General features: G+C 38.1%; 1 protein-coding gene and 1 non-coding gene across 3 annotated transcripts in view; one reads left to right on the top strand and one right to left on the bottom strand.

Moving 5' to 3' along the window:
* The first annotated feature begins 9571 nt into the window (after window positions 1-9571).
* LOC124993904 (U6 spliceosomal RNA) lies at window positions 9572-9678 on the top strand. Its single transcript, XR_007110416.1, has one exon. It is a non-coding gene; the product is annotated as a U6 spliceosomal RNA (small nuclear RNA).
* Window positions 9679-12348: 2670 nt separating this feature from the next.
* The window catches only part of Pcolce2 (procollagen C-endopeptidase enhancer 2), a 59312-nt gene continuing 57052 nt past the window's right edge, over window positions 12349-14608 (bottom strand). For both annotated transcript variants that reach the window (XM_047563072.1, XM_047563071.1), the window contains exon 9: window positions 12349-12610. In XM_047563072.1, the coding sequence (XP_047419028.1) occupies window positions 12480-12610 (131 nt within the window). In that variant the 3' untranslated portion in view covers window positions 12349-12479. The remainder of the gene's footprint in view (window positions 12611-14608) is intronic.

Raw genomic sequence — 14608 nt, 5'->3', positions numbered from 1 at the left:
ACAAGCAATCAACAAACATGGAAAAATGTTCAACATCTCTAGTAATAAGAGAAATGCAAATCAAAACTACCCTAAGATTCCATCTCACCCCAATTAGAATGGCGATTATCAAGAATACAAGCAACAACAGGTGTTGGCGAGGATGTGGGGAGAAAGGTACACTCATACATTGCTGGTAGGGCTGCAAATTAGTGCAGCCACTCTGGAAAGCAGTGTGGAGACTCCTTAGAAAACTTGGAATGGAACCACCATTTGACCCAGCTATCCCACTCCTTGGCCTATACCCAAAGGACTTAAAATCAGCATATTACAGAGATACAGCCATATCAATGTTCATAGCTGCTCAGTTCACAATAGCCAGATTGTGGAACCAACCTAGATGTCCTTCATTTGATGAATGGATAAAGAAAATGTGGTATATATATACAATGGAATATTATTCAGCCATAAAGAATGATAGAAGTATGGCATTTGCAGGCAAATGGATGAAACTGGAGAATATCATGCTAAGTGAGATAAGCCAATCTCAAAAAAACCAATGGACGAATGATATCGCTAATAAGTGGATGATGACACATAATGGAGGGTGGGAGGGGTTAGTGTTAGGGTTAGAGTTAGGGTTAGGGAGGGGGGCAAGAATGGAGGAAGGAAGGACTGTATAGAGGGAAAAGAGGGGTGGGAGGGGTAGGGGGGAAGGGGAAAAAAATAACAGAATGAATCAAACAACATTACCCTATGTAAATTTATGAATACACAAATGGTATGCCTTTATGCCATGTACAAACAGAGAAACAACATGTATCCCATTTGTTTACAATAAAAAAAAAAAAAAAGTCAAAAATAAACAAGTGAAAGGCAGCCTTAACGTTCGCGTAGTCCGGACTAAGCGGAAAGCGGTCCAAAAAGGAAAGTAAAACAGTGGACTAAGAGGAAAGAGGTCCAAAAATGGTGAACTAAGTGAAAGGCGGTTCAAGTACTAGATAAGCATGCGGAACGCGGCTTACATTGTACAAGATGGGGTCTTAAATATCAAAAGTTCGTATGCAACAACCCTTACGGGAAAAGCGGCAAGTTAAAGTTCGCGGGAAAAGTGACGGAGTTAATGTTCGCGGGATAAGCGACGGAGATTGAGTGTTTGTAAGTGCTTTCGCTTCTGTTTTGCTAGTTAAAGTGCTTTGCATTGTTAGTTTAATAGAGAAATATGGGCACTGAAATGTCACGAATGCACATGGAAGGTCCCTTAAAGGATTTGCTCTGGGCCAATGGAAGTCCTCTTGAAACTAAAACAGCCCGAACCAAATGCAGAGAGGCCATAAAACAAGGGGAAGAGGTTTTGGAGGAAATAAAAGAGGAAAGGTCTAAAGCATCAGAAAGGGCGTCAATAAGATCAGAGACAGACAAGGAAAATGAAACTGGGTGTGAGGAACAACTTGTTAGGAAGAGGGAAATCAGTTTAGGGGAGGGTCCCCCATTAGGAGTCTGCCCTATGTTATCCGCCCTTAAGGCCTGCTTCTCTCCAGGACCTCCCAACGGGGGCTCCAAGTTTCTCCCCAAAGAGCCGCCACCTAAAGAACCGCCAGCTCCTCCCGTTGCATCTCCTTCCAGAAACTTGCCACATAGTAAACAAACCAGCCCAACCATCAGTGGCATGTCCTAGTAAGGAGTATGATATAGTAGCCCCAGTCCCCACAAATATTGGGAGATAATTGTTTCACAATTTTCTGCGTCCAAACCTGAATTGATTACTAACCAGGATTAAGGGTTAAAATGCCCTAGGCATCAAGTTTCTGCTGGAACATCTTATCCCCTTTCAGATCCAAATCTCAGTCAAGGCTTACATTGAAATGTAAATAGAGAAAGCCCGAAGGCTCAGTAGGAGACCTGTCTCAAACCCAAAAAAAAAAAAAAAAGAGCAAAAAGTCTTATGTGAACTCCAGCAAAAGTAAATTTTATGGTGCTTTACTAAAGTACTTAACAGCCGCTTCATTTTTCCAAGACTCTTGTTTTTTTGAATTCTACATTTTTTTTGAGCTCATGACTTTTTTGATCAGTTCTATTTTTTTTTTACTCAACTAGAGTTTTTGAACATCTCTTACATTGCAATGGAGATTCACCTATAAAGTTTCAAGGCCTTTGATTTTGTGTTATGTGTATGTTGTGCTGTCTGATGTCATGTTTTGTCTGTATCAAAACTGAGCGCTCCTAAAATTAAAATTTAAAAGTGGATCCAGATACTTTTAATTCACGTGATTTAAAAAGGTTCAATTTAAATTGGGTAAACGAATAGAAGTAAAATGTCTTGAAAATAACTTGCAAGTCTCTAGGTGGTCAAACTAATATAATGTTGATGTTTATAAAATGTCTAACATCAATTTTTCTAGGACTTTCCTCCAACAAGAAAAAGCTGACAAATACTGTTCAGGACACTTGTCTAATATCTTGGTTTTTTTTTAAGAAAATAAGTGAATTAGAATTGACATGCATGGGATTACTCAAATGTGTTTGTACAGAAAATTGTTTTGTGTCATCACTAAACTAAAAACAAGGTTACTAAGAGTTATGGCCTAACAAGTGCAATTCTATATACAGAGGGTCCCAAAAGTTTCAACTGTGTTTCAATTAGAGTACTATAAATAACAAAATATTTAATCTTGTTAAAATAGAGTAATTTATCTAAATTCAGAAATTTCATAAGAGTTGTTTCAGAATGTGAACAAAAAGGGGTCAACAAATAGGAAAGAGAAAATAAAAGGTTCTGGGTATGGAAATATATTTAATAAAAGGGAAAAGGAAATGTTTCTGGGTAAGAAAGTGCTTGTGTGATGAAATAAATGAGGGTCTAAGTAAGTGCTAAGAAAGTCTACGTAAGTAAAGGGCAAGTTTCAACAGGTTTGCATGTAACTAAGTTGGTTGTATGTATGTGAAACATTTAAAGCTTTTTAAGGTTTTTCCTAAGGTGAAATACTAATGTTCTAATATAAACCAACGTTTAATCTATATGGTAAAATGACATGGTAAAATAACAAGGATTTCTTAGAAACACTAATTTACTCTTAACTTTGTGTCTATTAAGTTTTATTCTTTAGAACAATTAGTCTTAAAAATAGGGGTTTATACAATTATGGTTAAGCAACTGTTAGAGTATTGTACTACATTATAGAGTCTAAGTTTTTCTTTAAAAACTAAATTTGGTAAGAACCAATTTCTCACTAAATTTGAAATAACTCTAACCACAGGTATACCTTATAACCCACAAGGACCTTTTATAAACAAAAAGGGGGAATAGGGGAGACCTTCAGGTCCCCTAAAGATAAACTTTCTCTTTGCCTCTTTAATTTAAATTTTTTAACTCTGGATAATGAGGGTCACTCTGCCGCTGAGAGACATGGCAATCATAACAACATGATAGAGTGACGGTAAAATGGAAGGATGTTCTTACAGGACAATGGAATGGCCCGGACCCGGTGCTTTACTGGAGCCGTGGCTCGGTTTGTGTGTTTCCACAGGACAAAACATCGCCTATCTGGGTTCCTGAGCGACTAACTCGACCAGTGCCAATGCTACCAACAAGTAACTCAGACCAACAAAATGAAGATGTTGAACATACTCCTGATGACCATGATGCTCGTAGCCTTTCCCCCCTTGAACTAACTTACAACCTCTTTTCAGTCTCTTAGGAGGAACAGTTCAATTATGTACCTTTCCACCTACCCCAGTTTGTGTGTTTCCCCCTTTTATGTTTCTGAACTAACGAAACAACCGCTTCTCTCAATTGTACTTCAGATTTATGCTATCTCTCTCAATGTTGGAATGCTTCCAGGTTTTCACGGGCAGTCTTAATGCGTATTCCTACCTTCCTACCAGTCCCAGTCTCTGTTACAGATACAGAACTGCCAGTGTTACTATCAAGAAACAGAAGAGATTTTGGCATCACAGCAGCTGTGATCACTGCCATTGCAGCCTCTGCAGCAGCAGCATTGACACAACCATACAGACAGCAACAACAATCACTTGACCGAAAATACAGCTGCAGCCTTACAGACTAAAGAGACCCTAAACCAACATCTAACAGCAGGCATACTCCTTGTAAATCAAAGAGTGGACTTACTACAAGAACAAGTGGATATCTTGCAAGAACTTTTGGGACTGGGATGTGTTTATCCTTTAAGAGCAGTGTGTGTCACCCCTATTGCTTATAATAACCTTAGCTCTGCGGCTATGTTATCTAAAAATCTCTCTGTCTACCTTACTGGCAATTGGTCATCTACGTTTGATAATTTAACCAGTCAGCTACGAGCTGAAATACTCAGAGTCAGTGCCACCAGGGTTCAAGTTGCATTGGTATCCGAGATGTTCTCTTTGTTATCTAAAGCCCTGGGATTGACAAAACAGTGGGTTGTAACAGTAGCTGTTCTGATTATTATCTGCTTAGGGATAGCCTATGTTATACGCAGCCAAATCAGAGCTCGCCAAGATGCCCGATGTCATCAACGGGCTATAGTACAGGCTTTGACAGCCATTGAGACAGGCACATCCCCCCAAGTATGGCTAAGCATGCTGGACCAGTAGTCAAAGATGGGTAAGATCCGTGGAAATGCATACCAACCTAAGACAGGGTTCTGACGCCTGGAGGTCAGAATTCCAATGACGGGTAAGGATGTAATTTGCCATGGACAACCTAAGACAGGCATGGTCCCAAGTCATCTTTTCTTTATTTAAAGAATAAGGGGGAGATGTCAGGGGCGGGCTCTGAGGGCCCCAGAGCCACACCGTGCCCTGATCTCTAAGATGGCGCCTGGCAGCTTGCCAAACAGCTGCACTCGTAAACAAGTTTTAGGAAGTAACTCTGATTGGCTGTTGTACATGAGGCGATCCTGGTATCTGCCTGGAGACTGTTCCTTGATAGGCTGACTTTCCTGGTAGTCTACTCTCTGATAGGCTGATATTCTCAATATAAGTCTGAGACTTGTGGAATAAAGCGGCTTTTTGGTTCCTGTGCTCAAAAAGAGCGTACACGTTGTGATTGTCCCCGTGGGCGGTGGGCGATCATATCGTGGCAGTCACATCTGATTCTGTTAGCTGTTTCCTCTTATATTTATAAATACCATATTTTGAAACAATATGTCCCCACAAGGACCTGTATGTGAATGTTCATAAAAGCTTTCTTCATGATCCCAAACTGAAAACAACTAAATGTTTCTCAGCTATGAGTGGATTAAAAAATTGTATATCCATACAATGGAAATCTACTTGGCAGTGAAAAGGAATTGTATCAGAGTTCAGTCAGAGAAACAGAGCTTCTAGGATACTTGGCAGGCGTGTGTGTGTAGTGATTTGTTTATAAAAATTTGATGTTACAGTTGAATTTGAGAAGCAGTCTCTGTGAGGCTATTTTTTGCATGTAATGCTGGCGCTGGAAGTTCATGGGGTAGGCAGGCAGGAAGGATAGACAGATGTAAAGGAGGGGGCAATGACAAGCAGGAACCCTTGAAGGTGGTTTGAGACCTATGGCACTTCTCTTGTCTCTAACCTGATGAATTGGTATCCTATGACAGAACTGCTTTGCCCCCTGCCTTTGGAAGTGTGTTGCTAAAACACAGTTGGTTCGGGAGTCAGAGGTGAAGTAGGATCCGAGGAAAGACGGAAGATCTATAAGCCTGGCTACTGCCCACGTCAGCAAGGTGAGCTAGTGGGTAAGTTACCACGTGTGTGAGGTACAGAAGCATCTGCATAAAAAACAGAAAAGGTGCTGCTTTATCTCTGCTCTCCAGATGTCACACTAAGGTGTCTCTTGTGACCCATCCTAACTAGAAGCATATCAGGAAGGAAGTGAATTCTGGGAAACATAATTAGGCCTAGCTAGGTTAATACATTATAATGCCACCACAGGAACAAACTACAGATATATGCAATAACATACATGAATTTTAAAAAGTGAGTGAAGGAAGCCATTCACAAAGGTTATATACTGGGCAATTCCATAACAGTACTGGAAAAGATAAAACTATAGGAATTGAAATTGGATTATTGGCTGACAGTGTCTGGTGGAAAGAAGATTGCATGCACAACTCATTAATAAATCTGATGAGAAAATATAAAACATAATGCCATAATATATTAAAGAGATAAGAAAATACAGTGGAATCTTTTAATTCATTACTACTCCAAAAGAAAGCAATATGTAAGCCAGTACCCATCACTAGCAACACCGTGGTATAAACCAGTAATAAATGCTTGCATGAAGTACATTTTAAAAATTATTTTTGTTTTGTAGGGTCTCTGATTTTTCACACACACACAAAAAAGGAATTTTTTCTCAATCTCTATCAAAAAAAGAAATATATCTCCTGTCTACAGATACACTTTTGGAAGAATTGACATTTTAACAATATTGTTCTCTAGTCCATCAACATGATGCAACTCTCCATTTATTTAGGCCTTCCTTAGTTACTCTCAGCAATGTTTTATAGATTTTATAGTTTCCCTCAGCAATGTCATTATATTTTAATAACTGAAAGTGTAGACTGATTTTACCTCCCATGCTACCCCAATGAAGACCAGTATGTTTGATCATATGGTAATGTGTTCAGATTTCATTTCATTCAGATTAACATTATTCCTAGAAGCAACTAGAGGTTATTATTAATTGGTTGAAGGACACACATAACCCACTACTGTTGTTTGGTCTTTCTAGAAAAATGATAAAACTGGAACTGTCCTTCATCTCCTTACTAATAAATACAATCCTTTACTGCCAAAGGAAGCTTTTTTTGATTCCTTAAACTGTTTTAAGTTGTTTTTCTCAGAACATATATTTATGAAATACCAAATAGACTGAGGTGCTAGTCCCTGGGGAATAAACCAACTGGGTCTAATTATTCAGAATCATACTAAGGAAATATTAATAGCACAGGAATAATGGCTGCTCTAAATTTCTCCTTTGTGAGTTAATTTGTTAGCTTTCTGGCTTTGCTGCCCCTTTTGTAAACATACTATTTCTGGAAGATATACTTAGTAGAATTTTCCATAAAGTGTTTCTCTTTCGTTTGATAGTTTGACATTGTTTTTTCCCCTCCTGCTCCTCCTACCTGCATTCTGAGATAAACACTTCAGATATACCAAACAAAAATTAGGAAACATTTTATGTGCTAAGTTACATGCTTTAAAAATAACCATCTTTAAGAGAGACATGAATTCTGATGACGATTAAATTACAGTAATACAAGAGGTAAAACAGCAGGTTTGTGTAGGAGGTAAATGTATGTTTAAAAAAAAGAACTCCAGGCCAATCAAATAAATTACAGGTAAGCTCCATTTTCTTCATCCTATTACCAACCATCAGGATATCTCTCTGTCTCCCTTTCTCCATTAAAATTTTTATTTAATTCATCTTTTAATTTTGGGCAAGATTATTCTCATTGGAAAATATTAAAACTGTCAGATACTATTTCAAAAGAATCTTGAGAAGAACGCACAGGCTACCTCAGTAACTCATTCAGAAATTGAACAAATTATGTGAGGTAATTCAGTTCCATATTTTATTTCCCCCATTAAATATTTAAGTGCAAATTGCAAACACCAATTTTCTATGTTTGTTTTATTACAGGTTTTCCTTTTTTTTCTTAAAGCTGTAAAGGTAAACTAAGCATGGAAAGGAATCATTCTCTTATTCTCTCCTGTATACTCAGCTTCAATGTTATGGCACAGAATTGTTGAAAGGAAATTTAAACATTATTTATGTGAGTATTATTTATATGTGTAAATATTCTCGGGGTAACATACTTAAAATTCTGTGCTCTGGTTAATTTCATTTCTATGCTACTTTTTAGCCTATATGATTTGAGGTATAAAGGACCTGGAAATATGTTGAGACCATAAGGGATCCCAGAAGGATTCCATTCATCTTCCTCATTTCACAGATGAGCAAACTCAAGGTTTCCAAATGAATGCTGAAACAAGCCTGTACGCTATGCTATTTCTCCCTACTTTTTGTAGGTTCACTGTAGGACTCAGGGTATAGCTCAGTGGAAGAGGGCTTGTCTGCCACGCACGTGTGAGCCCTGGGTTCAATCCCTAGCACTGCTGTAGATAAATAATTTTATTCTGTTTTTCTTTTGCTAACTTCCCAATTTGTGTCACTCACATGGTAATAAAGTGCTCTTGAATCTGCATTCCATACATTTTAAAAATGCAGTATTTCTATTACTGTTCAGTTTTTAATATTTTGTGTTTTCCATTTTGGTTTCTTTTTCACATGAGTTATTTAAAAACACATTTATCAAGGTCTAGTAAAGGATTTTTCTTGTTTTTTTTTTGTTAGTGGTTACTTTTTTAAAAAAATTAACCTCTCATTCTTCAATGTTGTTGAAAGTTATCTTCATAATACTAGTCCTTTGAAATTTGTTGGAACTTGCTTTGTGATGCAAGTTTGTGGGCAAGTTTTGAAATTGTTCCATATGTGCTGAAGAATAATGTGCTTTTGGTATTGTTCTTTATGTGTGTTAGGTAAATCTGTTGTTTTATGCATAACTTTTTGCATAACTGGCTCAAAACTTCTATATCACTGTTTTCTTTTAAACCTGTCAATTACTGAGAGAAATGTTAAAATCCTCCACTATGATGATGAACTTGACATTTTCCATTTATATAATATCAGATATGTTTTAAAGGCTATAATTAGCTGCATACAGGTTTAGAATTGTTGTATCTCTTTATAACCCTCTTAAAGTCTATTGTTTTCTAGTATTAATGTTTTCCTCGTGAAGTTTTTTTCTATCCCCTCTCAGTTTTTCTGTTTTAGATGTCTCCTTCAAATAGCTTATAGTTGGACTTTTTTCCCCCTAATCTAGTCTGCCTTTGACTTTTTACTTTTGTGTTTTAACTGTTTTACTAAAATTATTGATACATTGTATTGCACCATCATGTTTTCTTGCATTTTTCCTATTTCTCTTCATTAATGTTTTTCCCCTCTGCTAGTTTTAAAATTTCATACTATATTTATAATCTTTTTTGATTACCCTAAATATGTTAGTGTAAATATTTGAGTTATCAAGGTCCTAAATTAATATTTTTATCCTTCTCTCTTAATATAAATGATTTAGAATACTTCAGTAAAATTTTTTTTGTTTGTTTGCATTTACACAAACATGTCCATGAATTCAAGCAAAAGGAGTCTCTGATTAATGTTACTTAACTCACATGAGAGTTTTCTGATTAATAACTTTTTTTTAGGACTTTAAAAAAGATTTTCATCATTAGTTCACATCATTTCAGTAGTCCAGAAAGTATCATTGGATGTTGGTAGCACTGCCCTACCTCAAGGGGAAAAAAAGGTAAGTTTCCTTCAACTACGGTTGAAAGACTTGGGAAATTTGTATAATTCTTGTTATTTTTGTTTTAGGAATCAAATTGATGTCAAAGGATTAAAATTGAGCTATCGAGACCCTCCTGAAACACATGAGTATTATTTATAAATCTGAAACATTTTGTGATATATCAGTCTGGTCACCTATTCATTCTTCATGTGTATGTATTTGATTTCCAAAATATAAATATATTAAAATAAAAACAAATGCTTGCTTTGGCAGCATGTATAATAAAATTGGAACAATATAGACAAGATTAGCATGGCTTCTGTGCAAGGGTGATAGGCAGATTTGTAAAATGACCCATGTTTTTGGGACTGGAGAACATCATTTTAAGTGAAATAAGCCAATCTCAGAAAGTCAAGGGTCATATGTTTTCTCTCATATGTGGAAACTAGACAGAAAAAAAAAAAAGGAAGAAAAAAGGGATCTCATAAAAATAGAAGGGAGACTAGTAGAGGAAGAAGACTAGGGAGGAAGGAGGAGAGGAATGGGAGATACTTCAGTAATGAAAGTGACCAGTTATGGTATTTGCATATATAGCTAGAGCACAATGAATCCTGCTATTGTGTGTAATCATAACACAAAATTTTAAAAAGAATTCCTAATAGAAAATAACTTTGGAACCCCAGAAAGCATCTCATTTCACTTCCTCAATTTATAACTAAAGAAATTGAAGTGCAGTCAAAATAAATGACTTCATATCAGAAGTTATGGAATGGATGTTGGACCAGAAAGAACAGCTTTACTATACAGCTTGATCATCTCTGTTTTGAGTGATTGAATCAAAAGACGAGTTTTAGGGTTTGGATATAAGGTGTCACCCAGTAGTCTTACATGATAGATATTGTTCAGAGGCGAAATGATCAGATATGAGAACTGTAACCTAATCAGCAGGTTAATTCATTTGATGGATTAACAGTTTGAAAGGACTACTGTACGGGGTGGTAACCATGGACAGGTGTGGCTGGAGAAAGTACATCACTGGGGGCATGCTCTTGGGAATTAATATTTTGTCCCTGGCTCCTTGCTCCCCCTCTCCCATCTGCCACGAGCTGAGCAGCTTTCCTCCATCATGCCCTCCTGCTATGATGGTCTACCTCACTCAGGCCCAGAGCAATGGATTCTGCTGACCATGAACTCAGCCTCTGAAACAGGGAGCCAAAATAACCTTTTCCTCCTCTCAGTTGTTCTTGTCAGGTATTTTGGTCTCAGGGTTGAAACACGAACAACAAACCAGGGCCATACTTTTAACCACGATTCCCTAACCAGTTGTAAGTCTTGTGTCAAAGATGTCAATGGGGGGATGAAGAGTTTGGATTACTTCTCTAAGTTTTTACCCTACTGTACCTCAGCCCCACTCAGAGACCCAACACAGTCTCTGCTGGCAATGCGGGAATCCAGTACCTTTAAACCTGCTGCCTGTGATGCATCAGTACAAAGATCCTGTGAAGATGGGAGAGAAAACAGAATCTTAAGTAATCACTCCAAAGTCCCCTAACAAGTAATCTGAAAGGAAATAACAGGTATTCTCAAAAGGAAGGCTGGAATCCATTGGAGTTCATGGTTACATCCTGACTGGAAGAGGTGTTTTTCTAGAAGGTGGCCCTAGCCAGTGAAGCAACCACTCAGCTGTCTGCTGGGTTCTCTAGCTCACCTACTTCCTCAGTGGATGAGTCAGGAGTTGATGGGCATCTCAGTGTGAGAGCTTAGGAACAGCTTCCAACCCTGGCAGCCAGTTCATAGGCATTGCTTACTTCTGCCAAAATAGGGATTCTTATTTTTAACTTATATTTTGCTGTCATTTAAATGTCCAGTTACCCCCCAGGGCTGGTAATTATTGTTTTCACCCAAAATAATATTTTCCCTTATTTCTAAAACTTTGCTTCTACCATGGGAGTCTCTGTGACCCAAGTCTTTGTTCATCACTAATGCTCCTTCTACCCTCTTGGACAATGACTGTCCCCACCTCCATATCCTGACCAGCACTTCCTGGAAGACTGGTTGTCACATCCACCTCAGGTATAGCTACATTTTAAGCAGCTGTGTGAATGATGGGAGGCCTTTCACAGTTCTTGGACTACTAAGTGAAAATAAATTTTTAAAAAGCAATGGCAGAATGCATCTTAGCTGGTTCTGCCTGGTCCAGCTACCTGGGTGTGAACAGGTAAGGAGATCAGGCTCATTTCTAATTTCAAGCTCTGTAAAAGACCAATTTATGCTAGCAGATACTAGCCCAAGTACTAGAATCTGGTATCTAAATGCTTCAAATCAGGCTAAAAGGGCTTTCTGCTGCAGCAGCGAGGGCACTGGGTTTGGAATTAAGACTTCGCAATGACTGCTTTGTCTCTTGGGAGATGTGTGCCCTGGGTGAGCCACTGACTACACCTGCGCTTCTGTTCCATTTATAGAATGAAAGAGTTTGGACTAGATGCCTGAGAGACACCATTCCAGCTCTAATATTCTCTGCTTCTGCAGAGAGAAATTATAGTCTATTGACATTATTTGATCCATTTAGTTCCTAAAATTCTCAGAATGCTTAACTATTTTAACAAAGTGTAAACTAATACAAAGACAAACATATGTAAATAATATTCTTATTGCTCGAAGGGGATTTTTTAACTGTCCCACTTTTTATAAGAACAACATTAATGGCTGCTGTGTCATCATTTTTAAATGTTTTATTAAGCATTGATTTGAAAATGCAAGAGAAGAATGTAACACTTCAGCAAATGCTTGAAGGTAAAACAAACATCACTATAAATATTGCACTATAAAATCTTTTTTGTATCTTCACACAATTCAATTCTAAAATATCCTTTTACAAGATGTATACATAAACTGCTTCCAAGCTGTCAATGTTTGATGCCTGCAGCTTCCTGTCACCGTGCCAAGTCACAGGTCCTCAGATCTCTGCTCCTCGGTACAGCTCTGAACTTCCTTCAGCAGCTTTGGAGGCCTCACACCTACGTCCTGTGAAGAGTTGGTTGGTCCCCTGTTTCAGAATGTTCAGTTAAATGTATGGCTGGTTTTTTTTTTTTCTTTTTCTACTTAGGGAAAAAAGATCTTTCAAAGGCAACGACAGAGTGCAGCTTAAGTAGATGCAGTTCACTGTTAACATTGCTTGTTCTTTAAGGCATTCAGAAGCTTCTGATTCTTGGTCTTGAACATCATGATAAAGCTGTTTGGCATGATTTTGCCTCTCCCATCTTCACCTACTTGGCCCATAATAATGTAGTTTAGACCTAAAGAAAGAAAATACAAAAATAAATTGTTTTCTTTATGTGTGTTCTCTGAAACAACTTAGACTAAAACTTACCTCTGGATAAAGTTCTTTCCTATAAAATGATATACCCTTATTCTTTCTAGGATAAAATCTAGCTTAAGACTCTCATTAGCAAAAGTCTAGATTCAATAGTAACATCTTCTAGCTCTGCTAACACGAAGACCCTGTATGAAGGTGCTGCAGGCCTGGTGTAGTTCCCTAAGGCCTACTATGAGCAATGTACTAGGTTAACATGAAAGCTTCTCCTTTCTCAAAGGGCCTCTGGTGTTTCGTGATGGGCCTTCTTCAGGTGGCCTCTCATAGTCCCATAATGTGTCTGGATTTCTCTGGCATTTGGCAACTAGTGATCCACTCTCTTCTGTTGGTGTCAAACATGAATCTACTGTGTAAACTTCCTGAGAGCACAGATGGTTCATATGCTTCTTGCATTCAGACAGTGCCTTGCAAAAAACAGGTACTAAAAAGTACTTTTATTTGTTATCCTATTTTTTAAATACATTGATGAGTCCAGCTCAGTTAGTTCCAGACGGGGGCCTCAGCTGAGATGCTTCAGTTGAACTAAGATTCAGAGTCCTGTGAAAAAGTGTCACCAGGAGGTGCCTAGTCCCTCCCCCTTAGTCCACTCTTCTCCCCTGTATATAAAAGAGAACTAACTAACTACCTAACTAATTGACTACCTAACTTGGTAGGCTGGGCAGCTCAAGGCTGGACTGTCAGCAGCATTAGGAGACCTTACAGAATCTGGTTGTGCATTATCTGCTATTCCTGGCTCTTCTGGCAAGAAACATCATGGTTTATAGAGCCTCTGCTATTTTTTCTGCAGATGTCAACTCAAGGAGAGGCTGCCAACCTCCTGCCTCTTGTGAACAATCCGAACACAGTGAGGCTTCCCTGAAGTGAATATTGTGGGGGAAGGCCACAGCACGGAGGGGTGGTTTGGTTGTGGAAGAAGTATATGACAAGACTGAGGAAAGGGTTAAGTTGGGATTAGGCTCAGAAATCATGGTATGTCACAGTACCTACCAGATGTCACTACCGCTCCAAGGAAAGAGTTCTCTGTGCAGTTATGTAAAGATACTATGGAAAGTTCTTGAAAGCAGATGGTTCACATGCTTGCACTGAAATAGTCCCTTGCAAAAAATTAGGTATATAAAAGTACTTAAGAAGTACTCTTTGTTATACTGGTTTTTTTTTTTTTTTTTATACATTGGTGTGGCTGGCTACTTTTTGTGAGGAAAAGTTACAGTAGAAATTGTATAGGAGGATCCCATTCATGTAAGTGTGGGAGCTCATGCTTTATAGAGATGAAAACATTCTGTCAGGAACTTTTTATAGTACCTCTGGGGAAAGGGAAGGGGCTTCACTTTTTATCTTATATGCCTCTCTATTTATTTTAAAAATTTTAAAACTGTGAAACATATATTATTTATAAATCAAAGAACTAAATTTTAAATTGGTTTAAAGTCTTTAAGGTCATGTGCCTCTACCTCTGGTGTAACTTTTCTTTTTCCATAATTTCTCTCAATAAATTCATTCCTATCCATGCATTTAATGGTCCTTATCTGTACAAATGATCCCCAGATCTTTAAGTGTAGCCCCAATATACCTCTCTCTGCTGAAGTTCAATTTGCATTTCCCGTTGCTGGCTAGATTCTTCCCTGTAAATGTAGTATTGGCACCTAAAGTGCAGTCGTCTAAAATCTCTCTCCCCTGAACTACTCTCTCCATATCTGTTCTCTGTTGATTCAAATTCAGATGCTCCTCAGACTCACTCCTTATTTCCACCACCTCATCTCCTTCCACCGGTTATAAGGATTGGGATGACAGCCCAATTCTGCCTGGTCCCAAAGACTTCCTTCTCTACCAGGTGTGGACATATATTAGCCCTGATTTTACTTCCCTACACCAGCCAGGCCTGGAAAGATCCACGACTCGCTCAGAGAGGCTCTCTCCTTTC

Source organism: Sciurus carolinensis, chromosome 9 (genome assembly GCF_902686445.1).
Source record: "Sciurus carolinensis chromosome 9, mSciCar1.2, whole genome shotgun sequence".
NCBI classification, from domain to species: Eukaryota; Metazoa; Chordata; class Mammalia; order Rodentia; family Sciuridae; genus Sciurus; species Sciurus carolinensis.
The sequence above is the reverse complement of the archived record's forward strand: the minus strand, read 5'-3'. Positions and strand labels throughout refer to the sequence as shown.